A 24,838-nucleotide genomic window follows, 5' to 3' on the forward strand; every position below is an offset into this window, starting at 1 on the left:
AACATACTGGTTATTAGAAACAGAAGCGGGTGCGTTCTGAGCTAACCGATAACTTTGGAGCAGTGGTTAGACGCTAAAGAAAGCTCACCCCTACAAAAATTGTGTACATTTGCTTTGAATGTTGCCTGAAACATAGTAGTAGTGCTAAAAAGGAGCCCGAGGACTGCACAGTGGTGCCGAGATACCAAAATTTCAAGAGCTAAACACTTTCCAATTAGTGGTGTTTATCAAAGCAGCATTCCGTAGTTCAATGTAGCCCTGTAGTCCAGGGGCCAGTTCCATCAGGGGTACTGTGTCGTAGCTCATATTCCACGTGACTGCACGCATGTCAGCGTTATTGTCACAAAACACAGTATTTTTTCTTCAAATCTTAACATTGGATAGCCAAAACATATGCACCAAAACCCTCATCTTAATATTTCAGTACTTTTTGTGGAGAGGTACATGTCCGCGATGATCCTTCTGTTACAAAGTACTGAAAATGCATCAAATGCATACCCCAAGTCAGCTGGTTTTATTCCTTACGATGTCATGAAACTGAGCCTGATGCCACTAAGGCTCAGAAATCTAATCGGGAGCGCACACAATCTTCTCGCACACCTTGTGCAGTGACGCTGAGGTGCTTCTTGTATAATGTAGAAGAGTGCATTGTAAAGGCAGAAGTGCATGGTTGGGCACATATTCTTAAACCTATGAACTTCATAAGTTACAGTGTTTGAGGGAGTGATTATTGCAACACAAATTTATTATTACCCGCCTTTTTTCTTTTTTTTCTGTTTTACGTGCATACATACATCTTCATGATCATATGCAGCACTTTACTGTACTATGGTAATTTACATGTAGACCCGGTACTTTACTACTTGTGGACCGCGAGAGGAAACAGAAAGAGGGGGAAAGTGGAAACATTTCGTTATTTCACCGTCTGTATTAGTAATCAAATTGTAACACAATACGTTGTGTTCTCAGTTTCGGTGTAAACTCGTGTACAATTCGTGGAAATATGTAACGTTGTGTGTGTCCGCTCACTGCCAATGGACTACCACTAAATAATTTGACGCAGTAGTTCTGCCGAAACCCGCAAGGTGGAGAGAAGTAATGAATAAAGGGAAAATCAGGCATCCACCCGTTCGTAGCGATTGCTACAAAGGAAACCCATACGGGTTGCTCGAAAGAAAAGCCTCAGAGTTGAAGAAAAATTCGTCCTGGTGAAGGATGAATTTTGATTCAACTCTGAGGCTTTTCTTTTGAGGAACCCGTATGGGTTTCCTTTGTAGAAATTGCTACGAACCGGTGGATGCCTGATTTTTCTTTTATTTACCACTGAATAACGTACAATACACGGATATTTTGCGGGTAGGGGAGTCCCTGTCAGGCGCCGCGTGCCTTTTGCCCCTGCACCTTTCTTGGATTTGTACTCAAACGTACACGCCGAGAAAACCCATCCAAGCTTTCACAATTGCTTTATAAGAAGCCTGCAGCACAATCAATATGCCGGCTGCTTTTAACTGCACCAAACAAAACCAATAAACCGTTAGAAATAGTGCTGACATGATTTTATCATTCCAGTGTTCAGTCTGGTAACCTCTGAATGCGGCGTAAGTTGATAAGTTTCTGCATTATTAACAAAGGTATGTTAATTATAGTTTCTGTAATTGATCATAGGTGGCTAAAGAAAATGATCAGTTTGGAGCCCGTCCTTGAGCTAATCTAGGTGAGCGAAGAAGTTTTGATTAAATCTGCTTCTGTACAAGCGATCCGAACAAAAATTTTCAAGTTAACCGCTCTTGGAGAGCGTAACTAACGCGGGAAAACAACGCCTTTAGAGTCGCACAAAGAATATTGCTTCAAGACAAAACACAAAGCAGGAACCCCACACACACTGCGGTAACAACTTGAACCGCTGTTCTTTTGTTATAATGAACCAACTAGCCCGTCAGTCAATCCTGGCAAGCCTGTAAAGTCAACATGACCACAAATAGCCTTTTGTGATGCTGTGCTTGATAGTATGGCACCATGAGCATGTTCCTTGTGGTCAATCCGCTTTCAACATTTATTCCCGCTATTTTTTCGCAGGCAAGCAGTGTAAAGATTTAGCGACAATATAGCAATGAACGTGTGCCGCCGAAAGCTTGCTTGGTCGCAGAAACGATGAAGGACGCAGTGATGGAGCAAATTCAGTGCGTCGCAGGCATCAAGACAATGCGCTGCCACCGAGGGAAGGAAGATAACGAAAGTGAACAGCTTGGTAGCTGCTCACGGAGCCGTGGCGGTGGGGACAGTGCCATCGTAACGAAACCTGGGGCGGCAATATTTACTGCTGAGGCATTCTTTTTTTTACATTGAAGCCGCTAAGGGCTACTTTCTTCACTATCCTGTCCTCGCGTAAAACAAGATCCCGAAGATAGTGCAATACCGCGCTGACCCGTGGTGGAGAAGAAGCAGGTGTTGAGGAATTTCCATACGCGGGCCGATCCCCAAAATAGAGCAATACCGGGCGGACCCGTGACGGAGGTGAAGGAGGCGTTAAAGGGAAGCTGAATAGGCTTTAAAATTGGCAGAGTTACGGTGGTTTCGAATGCTTCTGGAATATATTTCAATTCGTGAACCTATTTCCTCGATTGTCACGTCGCAGCGCTGCAATCGCCGTTTGAATTTTCGTTCAAGCTCTCCCCCCCCCCCCCCCCTAGGGCACCATGCGTTGCGGCGAAAAACGGGGAGCAATGCTGAAGTGAATACTGGGGTCACGCGAGCGCTCTGTTGGAATCACGAACGCTACCGACACCTAAGATGACGTCACAGTCGTCTTCGCCATCAGTCCCCGCAAACCGTCGCGCGGTGTCTAAAGCGTGTAGTGGTGATTTCTGACCTGTCAAACAATGATGTTATTATTCAGGGGGTGAAAAACTTTAATAATTCGCTGAAAGCTTACTTTTTTTAAAAGGTGCTTCAGTTGCCCTTTATGCACGCTCCATACGTGGGCCGACCCAGAATATAGCGGAATACCGGGACGACCCGATAAACACACACACACACACACACACACACACACACGCACACACACGCACACACGCACGCACACACGCACACACGCACACACGCACACACGCACGCACACACGCACACGCACGCACACACACACACACACACACACACACACACACACACACACACACACACACAGATAGTACACACATGCGCCCGCATTCATCTCTACAAGCACCCACGCATGCAAACAAGCCCAAAAATATACGCACGCTCACACGCGGTACTGCACGCACAACACAAACACCCGTATATTGGCACATGCATACAGGCACTCGTGCGTGCGCACATTCACATACACAGACACAAACACGCGCGCACGCGTCAATACAAGTGGACACGCACCCACGCTCAAGGTGTGAACACCCGTACAGATTCCCTCTCTTTCCGTGTTACCCCACGAAAGCATGCAAGTGCGTACAGACTGAATGACACTCGCTCCGCAATTACCGCTCAAAACTCCAGCTATAATAAATCGCTTTACGGTTTAAATTTCGGGCTTCTTCAAGTGAATGTGCCTTTTGCTGGGACGGTGGAAGCCCATTTCCTCCTGTCGTGTGACATAACCGCCCATTGCCGACCAAAACTGCTTTGACGCACCACCAATATTCCGACTAAATGCCATAAATGCATATGTTGTTACAAAGGACTACACTGTTGTCGCAAACAGTTGAAACTTCTTGATACTCGGTTATTATATAGAAATGAAATTGTTCAATATTTGTCCGTCCTGCTACGCATATGCATTGCCGTGAGGTTCCACAGGCTGGTGAAAGTGCCATGCCCAGAATTACGGAGTATGTCCCCGCTAAAAGGCACCATAGTATTTCTTTAACGTAACACAAAGGCAAGCGCGTGCTTGTTGTATGTTGTGCAAGGAATAAAATCTCACAATCAAAGCGATGACTTAATAAATAACCAATCCACTCTTAAATTTTAGGAAGTAAAAATTGAAAACAACATTTTAGGTGCCCTACTAAAAACCAAAACTGAAACCAGATCTTGAGTTTGTGTTTTGGTCATCTGGTAGGAGACTACAGAACTCAGTTCTACGTGGTGTTAAAAATGTACCACGCAAGAAGGCATCGAACTGTTGCGAAAACAACGCAAAACGACAACTGCGAGAAATTATATGACGCTGTCATGGCTTCCAATGTTTCCAGAAGTAATACGCTCGAATTTTTACAGATACCACGCGAACTCGCATGACCGTTTCAGACATCGCTTTTGGTAACAGTGTTATGCGATGTGTAGAGAGTCGAGATAGGCATCAGTTGAAAAAATATTATGGGGTTTTACGTGTCAAAACCACTTTCTGGTTATTAGTAGAGGACTCCGGACATTTCGACCACCTGGGGTTCTTTAACGTGCACCTAAATCCAAGCACACGGGTGTTTTCGCATTTCGCCCCCATCGAAATGCGGCCGCCATGGCGGGGATTCGATCCCGCGACCTTGTGATGTGCAGCCGAACACCATGGCCACTGAGCAACCACGGTGGGTAGGCATCAATCGAAATCCGAGTCTCCGGACTAAATACGCTGCAGCTGCTCTTACAATAGAGGGCGTAGTTTTATCACAGCTCCGTTTTTGTCTCGAAAATCGAGTACCAACTTTCTTCGTTCCCATAGACTTCCATTGCTGAATCTTTAAACTCTCTGGGAAGAAAATTCTTGCTTGCCACAGCATGATCGCTGCAATTGGCTCGTGTGGGTTGTCTTCCAGAACATGTCTGTCACCTGACCTTTTCAATAATCAACATGCACCTTTTGTTATTCGCGACAAACCCGCTCGTTCAATTGAAAATGCTCTAGCTTCATGGCGGGGCCTCTTGGGGAGCTACTTCGTATGTGTCCGGAAAAGCTGGCTATGCGTCAGCATCGTCGGTTGGTTACGCGGCAGCGGCCGCTCCCCCATCGTTTTGATTATTAATCGGCTGCATCTCGGCGATCCCAACAAAGCTGAATATCAACTGCCAATCTCGCCGTAGCCCCGACCCTGTTTATAATTTTTTGTTTATTAATATGTTTCTGACTGCAATCAATGCATAAAAATAAAAAAAAGTTACACTTCCAAGTTTCTGTTGCATTAGTCCTGCGGTATTATACGCGAGACCACTAAATAAAGATCTGCGTTGTAAAATGCTACAGGGAGTGCCAGTTTTATTGCGCTAGCAATTATATGGACACTCTAGGCCCATTTCCACCGTCGTTGCCATCGCCGGCGTCGCCGTGATGTTCCGTATAGAGTAAGATCGGGATAACATCGTGGCTGCACGCCGTATTCAGTGTGCGTGAGTGAAACCGTACGACGGTGTGACAAGGATGGTGGTACGATCTCGCGCCGCACTCAAGTAGGAGTAGGAAGTGCGCTGTCTTCCATCGCGTTCAAGACACCAGGAAGAGCGGGCTTCTACTCTGGCGGCACCTGTGTATGGCGCGGCTGAGCGGGACCACATGGTATCCACCTTGGAAGCGATTTGCGAGGGGGACCGAGTGTACGAAGGGCTGAAAGCTTCGTGCGCGTTATGCTCTCGCCGCATTGTTTGCGTTGAAGCGAGAAGCAGCACAAAGGTCCATTCACTCGCGGATGCTGCGCGCTTCCTCGCGTAACGCTTTGAGCGCGAGTTTCGGCTTTCACCGAGTGAGGTGCATTCATTAGCTTCTGGACGCATGACGCCATACTTATTAATTTCGCTAGGGAGTGAATGTTTACAAGCTTATACGGCCGATAAAACAACTATATTGATGTGGATCTTGGTTGCTATGCCAATCAATGCTTCGCATTTGGGCGAAACTGCGGCTTCTTATCTTCAGTGACTGGTTTTATACTTTTATAGTTAGCTGCTTGCGTGTTTAATGAACACATGTACATTTTATTCACTGCGTTGCCTATGAGGCCGCTGCTGTAGACGATGATGTCTGCAGCTATTTCTACAGGACTAACACGGTCCAGCAAACACTTTCTGAGAGAAATGAATACGTGTTTGCACGTGGAATACATACTGTAGAAACAGAATAGGATTGAGAAAAGGACATATCCCAATTCATACAACTTCCTTTCGCAGGTTTTATTCAAGCCATGAACACTTTTATCTACGCCGCTGCGATAAGTTTCGCAGTTTTGGTGCATTGCGGTAAGTCCCACTATATTCCATGACAACTTCATTTTTCTGTAGTACCGTGACCTCTATCTCCCACTGCCAAGGTTATTTGTAACAGTAAAAACATAAATACCCAAGAAAGTGGATGGGGAAACGGCGCCGCGGTGGCTCAATTGTTATAAGCATCGCACGCGTGATGCGAAGACGTGGGATCGTTCCCCATCTGCGGCAAGTTGTTTTTCATCCACTTTCCTTGTCATTCATTTATTATTCTGTCATTCAATTATTTGTAGCAATAATTTTTCCTATCTTTTTCTTGTTTTTTGGTCTCTTACGATATGATTAATGAAAATTGGTTCCCTCAGTTTACCACCTTTCCTCTCGTTCATTACATAACGAGGGTCTCGAAACCGGCTACACTGATGCCTTCAGCTAGCATGTGTGGGTTTATTGACCAGTGGCCCTCACTCAAAAAGATCACGCATTCATGACCCTTTCGGTAGAAAGATGTTCGACTATAGCAGCCAAGATTTGTGAGTGGTGGCGCTCGCCAACACTCCCAACGTTAGTTCTAATAGTAAAAACAAAAGTATCCAAGAATGTGGACAGGGAAACGGCGCCGCGGTAGCTCAACTGGTATGAGATTTCCACGCGTACGGCGAAGTCGTGAGATGGTTCCCCACCTGCGGCTAGTTGTTTTTGTCATCCACATTCATTCTGATTATTTTAGCATTTCTTTAGTTCAGTTAGAAAGTAAAAGTAATTTCTCGGCGTTGTCCTTGGTCTCCTTGTTTCTTGGCCTGCCTCTTAATATATATATATATATATATATATATATATATATATATATATATATATATATATATATATATATATATATATATATATATATTATAAAAGAGGTTTATTGGGGTTAGTAGCGACCGCCGGTGCTACGATGCACCGAGCAGAGTCCCCGAGCTCGAGCCTCTGCTGCGCGCTTGATGCTGCCGATGCTGGTGACTGCGCGCACGTTTCTCATCTTCCTTACAATTGCCCCGCGGAAATAAAGGAGCCATCCTGGCGACCTAGTTTTCTGGAAGGACGGTAGAATTGTGATACGGCTGGAGACGCTGAACTTGAACGACTTCGCGGTTACGACGTCGCATGTCGGACGGCGGCGTTAGCGGCTCAACCAGGCAATTAACGGGTGTTGTTCTCTCGAGAACGCGGTATGAACCGTCGTACGTCGGAATGAGTTTTGAAGCGAGCCCAGGCGTGCGATGTGGCACTAACAACCAGACTAGAGCGCCCGGGAGAAAAGTGGGAGTCGAGTTCTGGGCATCGTGAACGGCTTTTTGGCGGTTCTGGTCCTCTGAGGTGAATCGGCGGGCAAGCTGGCGACATTCCTCTGCTTGTCTGGTGGCTTCCGAGATCGACAGGCATTCGGATGGGTACGGCCGGTAGTGCAGAATGGTGTCGATGGTGTGCGAAGGATGACGGCCGTAAAGAAGGTAAAAGGGTGAGAATCCGGTAGTGGCCTGAGTCCCGGTGTTGTAGGCGTAGGTGACAAATGGAAGAGCTAGGTCCCAATTAGAGTGATCAGGTGAGACATACATGGCGAGCATGTCGCCAAGAGTTCGATTAAAGCGTTCCGTGGTACAGTTAGCCTGTGGGTGATCAGCAGTGCATTTACGATGAACAATAGCGCATTCAACAAGCAGTTGTTCGATGACTTCAGATAAGAAGGCGCGGCCTCTATCGCTTAAAAGTTCACGTGGACCTCCATGACGAAGGAGAAAACGGCGAAGTAGGAAATTGGCGACCTGCGCTGTAGCACTTGGTAGTGTAGCAGTCTCCGAATAATATTCGGCCACGGCGTCCGCATTTCGATGGGGGCGAAATGCGAAAACACCCGTGTGCTTAGATTTAGGTGCACGTTAAAGAACCCCAGGTGGTCAAAATTTCAGGAGTCCTCCACTGCGGCGTGCCTCATAATCAGAAAGTGGTTTTGGCACGTAAAACCCCAAATATTATTATTATTATTAGTCTCCGAATAACGGGTTAAGTGGTCTACCGCAACGATTATCCACCTGTTGCCGGCAGGAGTCAACGGAAGTGGCCCGTAGAGATTTATGCCCACGTGATCAAAGGGTCGGGATGGGCATTGTAAAGGCTGGAGTTCACCGGCAGAGTTGTGCGGTGGCGCTTTCCTGCGTTGGCACTCATGACAAGAGCGGACGAACTTTCGAAGGAAATTATACATTCCCCGCCAGTAATAGCTGTGTCGAAGTCTTTCGTAGGTCTTGAAGACTCCCGCATGGCCACACTGACGGTCGACGTGGAACGAGGAGCAGAGCTCTGATCGCAAGATTCTCGGAATAACGAGTAACCAGGTGCGTCCCTCTGGGGCATAGTTGCGTCGAGATAGTAGCTGGTAGCGAATCGCAAAATGAGGCACTTGGCGCCGAAGCGTACGTGACGCTGGAACTTTCGACGTATCCGAGAGAAGGTCGAGCAGAGATGCAGTCCAGGGATCATTACGCTGTGCAGCAGCAATAGTGTCAACGTCCAGAAAGGATAATGTGCACTAGCGGGGTGAGTCGTGACTGGCCTTCGGGGGAAGCGGTGATCGGGATAGCGTGTCAGCGTCGGAGTGCTTTCACCCGGAATGGTACACCACGAGAATGTCGTATTCTTGGATTTGCGATGCCCAGCGGGCAAGGCGGCCCGATGGATCTTTGAGCGTCCACAGCCAACATAGTGCGTGGTGGTCGGTCACTACGTCAAAAGATCGGCCCTATAAATATGGGCGAAACTTGCCAAGCGCCCACACAATGGCCAAACACTCCTTTTCTGTAACGCTGTAATTGGTCTCCGCCTTGGTTAACGTGCGACTCGCGTATGCGACGACGTATTCTGGGTGGCCAGGTTGACGCTGTGCCAACGCAGCGCCAAGGCCTACACCGCTTGCATCGGTATGGATTTTGGTAGGCGCTTTTGGGTCAAAATGGCGAAGAATGAGTGGCGTCGTGAGAAAACGGCGCAAGTTTGTGAAGGCGTCGTCACATTCGGGAAACCATGATGAGAGATCTCTAGCGCCACGAAGGAGCTGCGTGAGAGGCGATATAATTGACACAAAGTTTCGAACGGATCGCCGGAAGTAAGAGCAGAGGCCGATAAAACTGCGTAGCTCTTTCATAGTAGTTGGTTTTGGGAACGCAGTAACAGCACCTAGCTTCTCGGTATCCGGGCGAATGCCCTCCTTTGACACAACATGGCCTAAAATTGTTAGCTGACGAACAGCAAATCGACACTTCTTCAAGTTAAGCTGCAACCTGGCGTTGGTCAAGCAAGTGAGTACGGGCTGGAGGTGGAGCAGGTGTGTTGGGAAATCAGGGGCGAACACCACAATGTCGTCAAGATAGCAAAGACATATTTTCCATTTGAGGCCACGTAGAACATTATCCATCAATCTTTCGAACGCAGCAGGTGCGTTGCAAAGTCCGAAAGGCATGACGGTGAATTCATACAAGCCGTCTGGTGTAACAAAGGCAGTTTTCGGGCGATCGGCCTCTGCCATCGGAAGCTGCCAGTAGCCTGACCGCTAATCCAGCGAAGAAAAGACCTCGGCTCCCTGCAAACAGTCCAGAGCATCATCGATGCGTGGTAATGGGTAGACGTCCTTCAGCGTGTTCTTGTTCAATCGTCGAAAGTCAACACAGAAGCGGATGGAACGGTCTTTCTTTGTGACGAGGACTACGGGAGAGGCCCATGGTCTTTAGGAAGGTTGAATGACGCCTCGACGGAGCATGTGATCGACCTAGTCTGCAATGACGTGACGTTCCGTAGCGGACACGCGATATGGTCTTTCTCGCAGAGGTGAGTGAGTGCCAGTGTCGATGTAATGCTTGAGTGTCGATGCACGGCCAAGAGAGGTTTACACAACGTCGCAAGAAAGGCGGAAGTTGTGAAGGATTGCGACAAGTTGACATCGCTGAGAAGGCGTCAGATCTCCGGCGATAAATGGGCTGAACACACCAGTCCATGTTGAGTCTGATACGGAAAGGGCACTCAGTTCGTGGGCGGCAGTAGAAGACACTTCGTCGAGAACAGAGACAACTCGTGTTGAATCGACCGACTCGACGCAACCAAGGCATCCGCGGCGGAGCAGTGATAGCGGCGATGAAAGATGATTGTAAATGGTCATCGTGCTCACACCGGCGGCAAGGTCAAGAGCTGCAAAGGGCAAAGGAAGCGCTTTTCGGGTATCAAAGTGATGAGAGGGCATAAAGAAGACCGTCCCATCGGATATGGTACTACAGAAGACTGGTACGAGTGCTGAAGAGCACGGAGGGATACAGGTCTCTTCTTTCACGACAATTTTAGCGGCAGGATGAACATCGACCGAGGCCAGGTCACCAAGGTGGAAAAGTTCAATCTCAGCCCGAGCGCAAATGATGATGGCATTGTGGCATGAGTGAAAATCCCATCCTAGAATAACGCGTGGGAGCACGATGAAAGAACTATGAATTCAATCGTGTACAAAACGTCCTGTATGATCACACGGGCAGTACAAGCAGCGAGAAGGCGAGTGGGTTGAGCACTCGCTGTTCGGAGCGACAATCCAGACATAGACGTCGTCACTTTACGAAGCGAACGGCAAAACCTGGCATCCATAACTGAAATAGCGGCACCGGTATCGACTAAGGCGACTGTAGCAACATCTTCGATAAACACATCAATGACATTGGCAGGTAAAGGAGGAGGACTTCGGCATGTCGACACTTGCGCAGTTCTTGCCTCAGGAACTGCGTCGTCTAGTTTCCCTAATCGTTAGAGACGGGTCGTCGACGCAAGGGGAAAGCGATCGACGACGTGGGGACGGTGACCGGAGGCGTTCGAAGCGAGGACGGCGATCAGTCTGGGAGTGAGCTGGTGATGGGTCGAACGGTTCGTAAGGTTCATTTGCATCAGGCGGCACATAGGGCGCTCGGCGATCGTCATCGAACGCCTGCGATCGGCGGTGTCAGAACCTTGCGACATGACCGGGATACCTACATGCGAAGCATATAGGGCGATTGTCCGGCGTACGCCACGGGTTAGCGACGGCAGTGGTGGTCCAGGGGACGGGAGGTGGAGGGCAGTGCACAGGCTGCTGGAAGCGACGCAAGGGCACACTGCGAGGGGCCATTGCAGCAACCGTAGCATAAGTGACTGGTGTAGTCACGACATCCTGCTGGTGAACAGCCGGCAGCGCTTCGGCGACCTCTTCATGGATCACGTTACGGATATGAGACGGCAAAGTGCTGGCAGACTCTTGAGTGACGGACATCACAGATAGCTGTCGTGCGATTTCTTCGCGAACGGAATCCTTGATTTGCGTTATCAGGGAGGCTTGTTCTGGGCCGGTGGTAAGGTTGCAGAGTGATGCCGCATTTGGTGTGGGTGTCGCCTTGTCAGAGCTCGCTGCTTACGCAATTCATCATAGCTCTGGCACAAGCTGATGACGTCGCCAACAGTGCGCGGGTCCTCGGCCAGAAGCATTAGGAACGCGTCATTGTCGATTCCCTTCATGACGTGCTTGATCTTTTCCGCTTCCGTCATGGCAGCGTTCACGCACCTGCACAAATCGAGAACGTCTTCTATATAGCTGGTGAATGTCTCACACGTGTCCTGTGCGCGTGTACGCAAACGCTGCTCGGCTCGGAGTTTCCTGACGGCGGGTCGGTAAAATCCCTTTCATGATTTCTGAACCAGAGACTGGCCACGCCCGCGAGGTAGAATAATACGTAAGCCAGCTTGTCCGGGTCATTCCATTTGTCGTGAACGCTCACCCGTTCGTAGGATAACAGCCACTCTTCAACGTCGTTGTCGTCGGTTCCGCTGAAGATGGGAGGCTCCCGCTGGCGAACGGTGCCAGCGCAAGGGACGGGTGGCGATGGAAGAGTGTGCTGGTCGGCGTCCGGTATGGCAGAGGGTAGCGTCCAAGAGCGGAGGTCCAGGATGGTAGAGTGGAACGCTACCCCGCACGGCTCCACCACTTATAAAGGAGGTTTATTAGGGTTCGTAGCGACCGCCGGTTGTACGATTCACCGAGCACAGTCCCCGAGCTCGAGCCTCTGCTGCGCGCTTGATGCTGCCGATGCTGCTGACTGCGCGCACGTTCGTCATCTTCCTCACAATATATATATATATATATATATATGTGTGTGTGTGTGTATGTGTGTGTGTGTGTGTGTGCGCGCGTATGAATAAGTAAAGATTCGAACAGCAGTCTTGAAGATAGGCGCTTCTCTGTCGCGACTATTCACGCAGAATCCCCATCGATTATGTGGTTAGTAGTCAGTCATATTATGATCCGCCAAGGCGTTCGAACTTGGATTGCCTTTCCTGACATCGTTCGGATACAGCTGTCTCCTTAATTTAAGACTCCCAGTTTCATCTATGTAGAATGCGTCACAAATTTTGCACGGGATCTTTTAGATTACGAAACAAAGGAAGGCGGGCATGTTGCTGGGCGATAGTTAAATGCACAATGTAACAGCGCTAACAATCCGCGCTTGTCCAGTGTGTTTCCTTCTTCGTTCGTTGTCGTTGGCGCAGTTGCATTATGCATTCAAGTATTTTTTAGATTATCCCTGGCAACCATGATTTTTACAAAGGGTATATCAGGCGTAAGAACGTGTGTCTCTGTTTGTTGCACGTGCGTGATTTTTTGCACCATGTTTGCAAGAAACTCCAGCCAGCGCCCCACTGATTCTTTGTGCGTAGGGGACAGTCGCCCGCTTATGCTTCTCTTTTTCTTGTACTCTTGCATGGTTAGCAATTGAAGACCGCAGTTCTTGAGTCTTCAGTAGTTGTTATGGGTAGCCGTCGTTAGACAGCTCCTTCGTCAACCCGTCCAGCTCTCGCTTGCCCAGTCCTGGCACGCAGCAGATGCGCGATGCGCGAGAGAAGAGAGAACAGTCGGGCCAGTTGTTTTTGAATACATGATGGCCCAATGGAGGCGCTGTTGTAAACATGAATTTACAATTTATTATTGCAAGAGTTTTCAGAGAGAAACTGCCGTCAGGCCAGTTTGAAGTTTATTGACACTGGGACACACGCAACGCTTTGGGGCTACATATGTGAGTTGATCCGAGAAATATGGGAAATAGTTATACTGCCAGCGTTAACATTCAGAAATTCCCATAGGTGCTTTTAATCCCAGGTCTCGTCGGGGTTGCCGTTACCCAAAGGCTCGTGGGCTGAATGGCCTTACGGGTCCTCTGTAAGGCCACCAGTGAGGCAGTGCGCGGTCACATAGATTGCACCTAGTTTGGAATCAGAGAAGAGTATGACAAATTTGGTTTCGAGAATTGATTACGAACATGGAAAAAAATTATGTGTGGGTAAAGAGCCTAATATTTTTGCCTCGGAAGCGCAGACATGGAATGGAGGAACCGCACAATAAAGTCGACAACCAAATACAGGGTGATAGAAAGTGCACATAGACCAAGCGGAGTCATCGGAAAGAAAGTCAGAGGACAACTGACGTTAAATTATCTGAAAAGAATGAAAACAAAATGTTAACGGATATATACAAATAAGGCCAGAAAAGAAAGAGGAGAGAAAATCTTCACTATGCCAAAACAGGGAAGTGCCTTGTTATTTGAGGCAGCAGCTTGCTTCCTGAAGACAAAAAAACATACAAGGAAAATTATTCGCAACATGTTGAAGCATGTGTGTGTTATAGCCAAACTGGGGAAACAAATCAGCTCCTCGTAATGGAAAGTCCCCACGCTGACCCAAACGGGACCGTAGAACAGATTTCAGAGTTAAATGGTGAGCAGTCGAGATAAGCAGGAGACGTTGAGGGTACCCATTAAAAAAAGAAGGGCAGAGGTGGAGCCAGTTTTCTTAAAGGCATAGTTGACGACACAATATGGAAGTAGAAGTATCAAACCAAACATTACAAAATAGGTATCAGCAAAATGCTAGGCGGCAATCGATCCAGCAAAGTGTAATCAGCTTATTATTATGATTATGCCGGTATAAGTCATCGTCACCAAGCAGGACTGAAATTAAAAGCGAGAAACAGAATAAAGACGCGAGTTCAGTGCGAGCAGTGGGGAACATGCGCATCAAAGTCAGAAGGGTAATGATATATTGACGACATGATTAAACACGTTTTACGTAAGCTACACTTTTATTTACTCATTATGTGCAGCAAACCTTGCCTGCACCAATGCACTCGCTTTGTCGCTTTCAGAATTGTTCAGGTATGTGTAATTTTTTTCTGTAGTAAGTTCTGTTAGAGTTGTGACACAGGTGTCACATCTTATGTTAATTACAGCGCCACTGAAATTTCCTGCGTACGTGCACCTACTCGAAAGAGGTTATAAGACCAACAGACATTGAAGCTTCTAAAATTACAATGGCGCAAAAAGTTGCATCGGCAATAGCGTTAGCACTGATTCTAACATATCGTGTATTCCACTGTACAAAGACGAGAATAAGAGGCCAGGGAGTTTAAAGGCTGTGAAGCTAGGAAAGTGAAAACAATTGTTACCTACTATCTCGCCAACCCATGATTGTAAAGATTTGCGGAAACATCATGGCGGAACGCTGCGTGGCTGTTTTGACCAGGCACTTAGTATCGCACAGTGCATGCAAATACGTGCTATGCGTCCTTCAAGTGCTGGTTACGTCAATGGGATTGATGTGTAACGGCGTGAATGGGCATGTTTATGTGCTCCTGAACTCCACGCCGTTCGGCGCGCACCTGTTGTCGCTTTGCCCGGGCATGTTTCGCAGAATGATGTGATTTAAATGGCCGAAGTGTTTTACGTCTTCAGGTTTTGTGTCTGGGCTCTAATTCTTCTTCGGAGGTTTGCGCAAATAACAGGACGCGAGTGGGAAAGTGTTGGGCCCAGCCGTGTTTCTTTTCTCTTTCTTTCTCTGACAGTGTTCAAGACAGTGTGGTGAGAGCCAGACAGCAACGATTGTTTGCATGACAGATTGCTATTTCGCTTAATTAGATCTCTGATGTATAATTATTTGCCGTGAGGTGGTTTAGGAAGAGCAACCAATGTGTAAAAAACGGCGCTCCCGACAACTCACGAAGGATCTGAACGTCAAATGGGTGCTCTGCGCCGTCGGCTGTGCCGAGCTAAAACTTGAGCTCAAATGTCCAACTGGAAATGGCTCCCTGTATATGCTTGGCATATAAAATCGTGTCTTTCGAAACATACAGGGACTATGGCATGGTGCTTGGTGGCAAGAAGAGGGCAAGCTATTCATCGCGGCGTGAAAAGGATGAGTTAAGCGTTGCTTTCTGCGTTTCCATCAGCCCTCATCTAGCCGAGGCATGATACCTTGCAATGAGGAGAGTCACTTACGCATGTTTTGCAGGTGCTTTGATGGTTATGAGTTAATCGTTTAGCTCAATCGTTAAAGCTACACTAGCCGGAAAAGCAAGGTAGCAAAGTAAAAGCAGCCACTTTCAAGATTTTCGTGTAAAACTAATAGCGGAACGTCTGTAGCCCCTTAGACCGATTAGAATGTTTCCTCATGCAGTATAATACCATCACGTACGGACGTAACAAATCAAAGCACTTTCTTCCAAAAGGCCGCTTAGTAGCACTCGCCGAACAGCCGGCGGAAGCACCAGGGCCACCGTTTTGTTACGGCTCTCAGCTCACGATGGCTAGCAAAAAGAAAAAAGAAAAACTATGAGCAAGTGATACGCTTTTCTCTCTGCCACTGTTTTTATTCAATAATTATATTCAAAGAGCATGCGAATAGAAAACGAATGACTCCGCTCCGACAACGTTTTATTTTGTGCAACAGTTGTAGATTTTTAGAGTGTTAAGTTCTAAACGGGTCTGGTGACAGCAGTCGCGATTTTATCACACAAATCCTACTGACAAATCCGCCTCATCTGCCTCCTTTGCTATTTCAGACATAGTTTAGTAGAAATTATTGGCCCATTCGCACTCCGTACAGCAAACCGAAGGGCTCCTCTTCCCCAGAATCTTGAATGATAGCGGCGTCGTATGTGTACACTTCTACTTCCCTTACCGTATATATCACATTGCGCATATATTTTCATGTTGCAGAACAGCTGAATGTAGACTCCTCAAGCGGTAAGTTGTCAACTTGGATTTCTTTGTCGATAATGAGCGCCTACATGACACATAGGAAGCCACGTAAATACACTAGGTTATGCATGCAACTATGTATGCCTGTGTGCGTCTTCCGGACACACAAGAACTTACATCCACGCCTAAGAAAAATATATCTACGTACAATCTGTTTTTCACACACAAGATATATTTCTTATGAGATGTGCTACCTGCGAAGTCACACAATTTCTCAGTGACTATTCAGCTCACGGTTGCAAGAAATGAGAAAGGTATAGTTCTGGAACTTATCAGAGGTACGGTTTAACAAATGCGCACCACCTATCGTTCGCATGACAAATCTTTATGTGCAGCACGCCGGAAAAGAGCGACAGATCAATTTTTAAATGGTAAAAGGAAACATGTCGGCCGGGGAAGCTTTTTTGGCCTACTGCAGTAGGCAGGACAAACAGGAAAATAAAAAGAAGAGAGAGTGCAGGTGATAGTGACAACTTGCATACAGTCACTGATATGCACGCGCGATGTACATTCTTGTTCTACGCACAGCATCGCAAAGATCTAGAGAATAAATGAATTTTTCTGGAGACGTGAATTACCCAAATTGCAATGTATACATATCACATGATCAAGAGATAGTGATCTGTAGAACGCCAATGCAATTAGGGTGTACCATTCTGCAGATCTAACTTGTAAAAGAGGATAAAATCATAAGATGTGAAGTACATAGAAATAAAATGTCTTGAAACGCATATCGCAGGAATGTCTTAGATATGAATGCCAGTTTACCGAATTTAACTCCAAACAGGGCTCTACAACAGCTACGATCAAGTTGTAGTAATATACGGGACCAAAATTTGAAATAACAAAACTTCGTAGAATTTTGAGTATTGCACGATGTGCGGTAGAAAGAAATAATGAAACGTAATTTCGAACTAACATTTTAATTGAAATTAGCAAAACAAAGTGTATATTGCAAGGTCATGTTGACGCCCACGGGAAGTAAGCGGGGGTTTATTAGTGTGCGAGAATGGAAACGAAGACAAAAGAAGCATGATCAATCTTTTAAAAGAATCACGTTATCATGAAATCTGGCAGGCCAAAAAAAGAGTTGGATCACGCAGGACAGACGTAATGCCGATTGCTGTGAGAATTTACCATAATGACAAGACGAGACTTAAGAGAAAGAAGTTCTGGAAGATTCAAGAGTGGTCATAAAAAGACTGATGACGGTTATTATTGTTGCCGTAAATGACAAGCATGTCACACATGCAAGGCGCTGAGAAGTACTATCTGCCAAAGTAACTGCCTATGTCATTTGCTCAAATAGCTTTATATTGATAGGCTATGTGCTCCACGGTGAAATCAACTCGCTTTGCTTGTACAATGCAATATACTTGCTCCATCTGGGATAGCCAGACCTCCAGTTAAACTGGATTGCACTTTTAGCATCCCTTTGAGGATGTCATACTGAATGGTACAGAATCCAGAGCAGCTACGCTACCTTCATTAGAAGTATTAATGAACAGGATACAGAGGCTCCTTCATTAACTAACGATGAAGTTTGACGTAATGGTTTTGCGGAAACCCACAAGGTGGAGAAGTAATTAATAAAGGGACAATAACATCCACCCGATCGTAGAAATTGCTACAATGACAAACCCATACCGGTTCCTTGAAATAAATGCCTCGCAGTTGAAGAAAAATCGAACAGGACAAATTTTTCTTCAAATGTGAGACATTTCTTTCTAGAAACCCATATGGGTTTCTTTTGTCGCAGTTGCTTCTTTTGGGTGGATGTCTGATTTCCCTCTAATAATAACGACGAAGTTAGAAGGGCGCTGCAAGAAGTGACCCGGGGATTGAAAAGATTGCTTCCCTTAATGCTTAATGCCTCAGGAATGCAAAAGAACTGGACGAATGCCAGTATTATACTAATACACAAAAAGGTAGATAATAAAGAATTCAATTTTTTTAAAGTGAAAAGGGTACTTTCAGTATTGTATAAAATATTCACCAAGGCATTTTCCAGTAGACGGAGGGCTTCAGGTAACTTCAGTCAACCAAGAGAATAGGCTGGCTTCCGGAATCAATATTCTACAATGGATCACATCCATGTCATCAATCAGGTAATCCAGAAATACGCATACTACAATCAGCCTCTCTGTGTGGTTTTCATAAATTCCGAAAATTCATTTGATTCAGTAAAGATACTAGCAGTCATAAAGGCATTACGTAATCAAGGAGCACTTGACGCTTGCGTAAATATCTTCGAAAATATCTACAGTCATAACACAGCTATCCAAATTCTCCAGAAGAAAAGTGGGAAGATATCTATGAAAAAGGTTCAGGCAAGGAGACATAATTTCTCCAATGCTACTCACTGTGGTATTGGAAGAAGTATTCCAGCTATTAAACTGGAAAGGCTTAGGCATGAGGGTCAACAACGAATATCTCAGCAACCTTCGCTTAACAGATGGCATCGTCCTGTTCAACACTGGAGAATAGATACAACAAATAATTGAGCCCCTTAAGAGAGAGTGTAAGAGCGGGGTTAAAGAATAATATGCAGAAGACAAAGATAATGCTCAATAGCCTGGTAAAGGAACAAGAGTTCAGGATCGCCAATCAGCCTCTGCAGTCGGTGAAGAAGTACGTTGAAGTAGATCATTTACTCACAAGGCACCCTGATAATGGGAAGGAAATTTACAGAAGCATAAAAATGGTTTGAAGTGCATACGGTAGGCATTGCGAGATCGTGACTGGAAGCTTACCACTATCATTGAAAAGAAAGGGTTACAACCACTGTATTCTACCGGTGCTAACATAAGGGCTAAAAACATGGAGGTTGGGAAAGAAGCTCGAAAACAAGTTAAGGAGGACGCAAAGAGCAACGAAACGGAAAATGTTAGGTGCGACATTTTGAGACATGCAGAAAGCGCTGTGGATAAGACAGCAAACGGGGATGGCCGATATTCTAATTGACATAAGAAGGAAAATGGAGCAGGGGAGGCCATGTTATGCACAGGATGGATAACTGGTGGACCATTAGAGTTACAGAATGGTTTCTATGAGTAGGGGAGCGCTATTGAGGACGGCAGGAAACTAGATGGGGTGATGAGATTAGAGAATTCGCAGCGTTAAGGTGGAATGGGTTCGCGCCGGACAGGGGTAATTGGATATTGAAGGAGAAGGCTTTGGTCCTGCAATGGACATAAAAAAGTTGATGATGATTATGATAATGAACGGTGCATGCTTCTACGAAGTCCATCGATGTAAAAGCAGTGGGTGTAAGATCTCGAGCGAAATTTCATTTCCAGTGTCTCTCCATGGAGCCATATTTCATCAGAGGTAGCAGCAGACAGCTGACTCTTGCAGGAGTGCGGACTATAAGGGGAACTTTATTATTTGTGTTGAGTTATGAAATTACAGTACCAGTGGCACCCTCGACGATAATGGAAGAGAAATTAGTCCAGAGGAATTCGAAATCCCAAAGGTAACGCCGGAAGAAGTAAAGAAAGCCTTGGAGATATGCAAAGGGGGAAGGCAGCTGGGGAGGATCAGGTAACAACAGATTTGTTGAAGGATGGTGGACAGATTGTTCTAGAGAAACTGACCATCTTGTATACGCAATGCCTCATGACCTCGAGCGTACCGGAATTTTGGAAGAACGCTAACATAATCCTAATCCATAAGAAAGGGGACGCCAAAGACTTGAAAAATTATAGACCGATCAGCTTACTGACCGTTGCCTACAAACTATTTACTAAGGTAATCGCAAATAGAATCAGGAACACCTTAGACTTCTGTCACGCAAAGGACCAGGCTGGATTCCGTAAAGGCTACTCAACAATAGATCATATTCACACTATCAATTAGGTGATAGAGAAATGTGCGGAATATAAGCAACCCTTATATAAAGCTTTCATTGATTACGAGAAAGCGTTTCATTCTGTCAAAACCTCAGCAGTCATAGAGGCATAACGGAATCAGGGTGTACACGAGCCGTATGTAAAAATACTGAAAGATATCTATAGCGGCTCCACAGCCACCGTAGTCCTCCATAAAGCAAGCAACAAAATCCCAATAAAGAAAGGCGTCAGGCAGGGAGATACGATATCTCCAATGCTATTCACAGCGTGTTTACCGTAGGTATTCAGAGACCTGGATTGGGAAGAATTGGGGATAAAAGTTAATGGAGAATACCTTAGTAACTTGCGATTCGCTGATGATATTGCCTTGCTTAGTAACTCAGCGGACCAATTGCAATGCATGCTCACTGACCTGGAGAGGCAAAGCAGAAGAGTGGGTCTAAAAATTAATCTGCAGAAAACTAAAGTAATGCTTAACAGTCTCGGAAGAGAACAGCAATTTACAATAGGCAGCGAGGCACTGGAAGTCGTAAGGGAATACATGTACTTAGGGCAGGTAGTGACGGCGAATCCGGATCATGAGACGGAAATAATCAGAAGAATAAGAATGGGCTGGGGTGCGTTTGGCAGGCATTCTCAGATCATGAACAGCAGGTTGCCATTATCCCTCAAGAGAAAAGTATATAATAGCTGTGTCTTGCCAGTACTCACCTACGGGGCAGAAACCTGGAGGCTTACGAAGAGGGTTCTACTCAAATGGAGGACGACGCAACGAGCTATGGAAAGAAGAATGATAGGTGTAACGTTAAGGGATAAGAAAAGAGCAGATTGGGTGAGGGAACAAACGCTAGTTAATGACATCTTAGTTGAAATCAAGAAAAAGAAACGGGCATGGGCAGGACATGTAATGAGGAGGGAAGATAACCGATGGTCATTAAGGGTTACGGACTGGATCCCAAGGGAAGGGAAGCGTAGCAGTGGGCGGTAGAAAGTTAGGTGGGCGGATGAGATTAAGAAGTTTGCAGGCATGGCATGGCCACAATTAGTACATGACCGGGGTTGTTGGAGAAGTATGGGAGAGGCCTTTGCCCTGCAGTGGGCGTAACCAAGCTGATGATGATGATGATGATGATGATGATGAAATTTTATGAGGTGCAAGTCACACAGACGAAACCTTGCATGCGACAACTGCTGATGGCATTAAACTTGTTGGCGCGAAACTGATCATGTCGATTTGCAATGGTACCCAATCGGGCACTATTGAAATTCCTGGATATTAACGCGACAGCGTTAAGGAGCTCGTGTCGCAGAAAAGCCGGTGTCGTCGGCGTTGGCGGCGTTGGCCATGAGCGAAAAACGGCGGAAGCCAATTCATAAATAAAAAGAGAACTTGCAAGACGGGCCGGGTGGGAATCGAACCAGGGTCTCCAGGGTGTGAGAGGGAGACGCTACCACTTAACCGTGAGTTGGATTTTTTTCTTTATTACATGGGAACAAAACTGAAGGTGTGTTTCTAAGTTGACATAACTACACACTTAAAACTCAGGCAAACACACACAGGCATCCAACAAGTGCATCCAGTCTGGCGGAGGTTCCTGCACAGCTTACGCACTTCTTACATACGCAGCATTTTCACGAAAGAAGGATTTTGGAGATCGCGGGCTTTCGGCATGGCAATCACAGAGTCTACTTCTACAGAGGCTATATGAACCAAGTACTATGAACATGCCACAGGGAGGACCACCCGTAACCTTAAACGGTAGAAACGTAATTAAGTATGGAGTCATGTCAATGTCCTCTTTAAGTGTCCTTTGGAGAATGTCCCAAAAAATACAGCGTCCCTACAGTCTATGAAAGAGTGATCTATGGTTTCGGCACGTGGACAGAGCCGACAGTTTGTTGACCACAGCACAAAGCAACCCCTCGAATGCAACCAAGTTTTAACAGGGAGTGTTTCCGAATGTAATATAAAGAAAATGTTTTTACTCTAGGAGGCACGCGCCTTTTTCGGACGCGCGTGCCTCCTGGAGGTCATCCTGATAAGGTCACTTTAAGTAAGGTGCACGATATAAAGGATCTGCGAAAATAGAGTCAACCAGTGCCGCAGAAATTGCTTTTCGACTCGCAGTGAACACGTACTCCAGGCTGAATCTAACTTTCAAGAAAAGAAATGTGTCATCAACCTCATTAAGAAGCCCCTAGGAGCCTGTGGGACATTTTTGACATTTGATGACACTACTATGTTAGGAACATAATCAACTAAACGGAGATGCAACATTTCACGCAAGAACGGATGGTCACTGTCTCGAAAGAAAAACAGGCGAGAAACAATTTGCCTGACGAAGAGGTGTAGGAATTCTAGACCACCACATTCAAGGGGGAGGAACAGATTGTCGCGCTGCTTCGGTTCACAGCTAGAACTCCAAATAAATGTTGAAAATACCGGATGCAGTGCCTGAAGGCGAAGTCTTGAGCAGTGCAGTACTTGTAGCACATACATAAGACGGGAAGCTAAGAACACGTTGCACACTTCAGCACGAATGAACATTGACAAATTCCGCCCTCGCCGTGAATACACTTTACGTTGGATTTTTCCAGCTTCTCCCGACCAATGAGCGTTGCTACTTCTATACTGTGAGAGAGGCACACCTAAATAACGCAGATCTTCTTTCTATTGAATGCGTGCGTAATGTGATGGCATTGTAGCCCATAATCCAAACAAAAACCTGAACTTTTTTCAATGTTAACGCTTGCACCAGAAGCCGCACAAAATTCTTTTGTAGTTGCAAGAGCAGTCTTTACCCTCTTTTTATCGGTACAAAAAAAGGCCGCGTCGTCTGCATATGCAGGAACCCGAACTTCATTAATCAGTAATTTAAACCCTTGTAAATTTTGTTCTTTAAGAATGCTCATACAAAGTGGATCTAAATACAAGCAGAACAGAAGCGGTGACAAGGGGCGTCCTTGTCGTACTGGTGATAAAAGCCTAATCAGATCGAAGAGAGAGCCATTCACTATAAGTCTCGTTGAGTCATTAGCATAACATATCCTGACACCTCTAAGAAGCAGAGATCCGATATTTATATGCTCTAGTACAGTGAACAGGAATGAGTGATTCAAACTGTAGAACGCCTTAGCCAGATCTAGCGTTACCATTGCCACCTGCGCAATCCCCTCAGTTACACACTCTAGCACTGATCTCGCAACATGAATGTTCGTCTGAATGGACCGGCCCCTGATGGCACATGTTTGATGATCACCGACCACAGATCTTATTACAACTTGCAAACGGTTAGCTAATACATTAGCAAAAATTTTATAATCCACATTGCATAAGGAGATAGGCGGATATCCGTCTACTTTTTGCAATTTAGTCTCATCATCGCTTTTGGCTATAAGGACGGTGTGTCCTTCGTACATTGTGGCGGTTACGTACCCTACTTCCAAGGCCTCTCGGTACACTTGTAGTAATAATGGCGATAAGAGAGAACGAAAACACTGATAAAATTCGGTAGTAAGGCCGTCCGGTACCGGGCGTCTTGCGCTTCGCTAAAGAATCGATGCGTGTAGTTACCTCATTATTATCAAGATTTTCATTTGTATAATCGTTATGATCCTGATTTAACTGGGGCAGCAACGATACAATTTTCTTGGCAGCATCTGTATCCAGTGGCATATGGTCTCGAAATAGTTTTTGATAACGTTCAAAAAACGCTTAGTTATTAGAGTAGGCTCATTAACAATAATTCCACCATACTCTATATCCAGTATGTGTTTAGACAGCGCGTGTCGGCGGTCATCACCAAGGGCCCTACTGCAAGGCTGTGCTTCCAGGAAACGCTGCTCTCGCGCACGCACTAGTTCAACTCTGTATTTTTCTGCGCTCAAAGTTTGTAACTGTGCCTTGACCTTATGAATATCATCAATATATTGACCAGGATGTAGGCATTCAAGCTCATGCAATTCACTCAAAAGTCCATACAATGTTTTGTAATTATTCTGTTTTTCATACGCTAATATTCTTCGATAGCTTTCATTTTAACTTCCTGTTTGAATAATTCCCACAAAGCAAAGAGTGGCAAGTCCTTGTGGCATGACACATGAGCTATAAGCTCAGTAACACGATTTAAGGAACATTGACGCGAAAGTAACTGGTTATTAAACTTCCACAGTTCCCAGCACATACGCCGACTTTGGTACCAACGGCTTCCAAACGATGCTGAGACTAAGCAACGGTCACTAAATAATATAGGGTGCACAGTGTAACCATAAATAATAGGTAGTGCACTAAGTGAAACGTAAATTCGGTCAAACCTTGCATGCGAGGTACCTTGGAAGTGCGTATATCGACATCCCGCCTTTTCATTTTCCCCAATGTCAACAAGCTGATAATCACGGTTGAACCATCGAACTCATGGGTGATACCTGATTATCAGCCATTAGTTCGATGGTTCAAACGGGACAAAGGCGTCTCTAGTGAATGCGGTGCTGCATTAGAAACGTGCCGTAGAAAGCTATACTGCGGTGTATTTAGCTAATTATGAGCATGTAAATTACAAAAGTGGCAGGTAAAAGAGTAGTGAAGTACGTTTCCGCTACATTTCTTCTGCGCTTGGTGCACACGCAGAGCCATCTTGCAGCAAACACAGAAGACTCCCTCCTCGCATTGCACGGTGCTGCCCCGACAGGTGGCGCGCCACTCGCCCGCTTCTCCCC

The 24,838-nt window shown here is 46.0% G+C and overlaps 1 protein-coding gene across 3 annotated transcripts in view; it reads left to right on the forward strand.

Annotated features, from left to right (window-relative positions):
- LOC142576267 (evasin P467-like) overlaps positions 1–24,838 on the forward strand; it is a 125,093-nt gene that overhangs the window by 28,572 nt on the left and 71,683 nt on the right. For 2 of the 3 annotated variants that reach the window (XM_075686314.1, XM_075686312.1), the window contains exons 2-3: positions 6,112–6,180; positions 16,230–16,256. In XM_075686314.1, the coding sequence (XP_075542429.1) occupies positions 6,126–6,180; positions 16,230–16,256 (82 nt within the window). In that variant the 5' untranslated portion in view covers positions 6,112–6,125. Of the gene's footprint in view, positions 1–1,664; positions 1,715–6,111; positions 6,181–16,229; positions 16,257–24,838 lie in introns of those variants that run through there. The other variant, XM_075686313.1, reaches the window with a different exon arrangement.

This window comes from Dermacentor variabilis, chromosome 3 (genome assembly GCF_050947875.1).
Source record: "Dermacentor variabilis isolate Ectoservices chromosome 3, ASM5094787v1, whole genome shotgun sequence".
NCBI classification, from domain to species: domain Eukaryota; kingdom Metazoa; phylum Arthropoda; class Arachnida; order Ixodida; family Ixodidae; genus Dermacentor; species Dermacentor variabilis.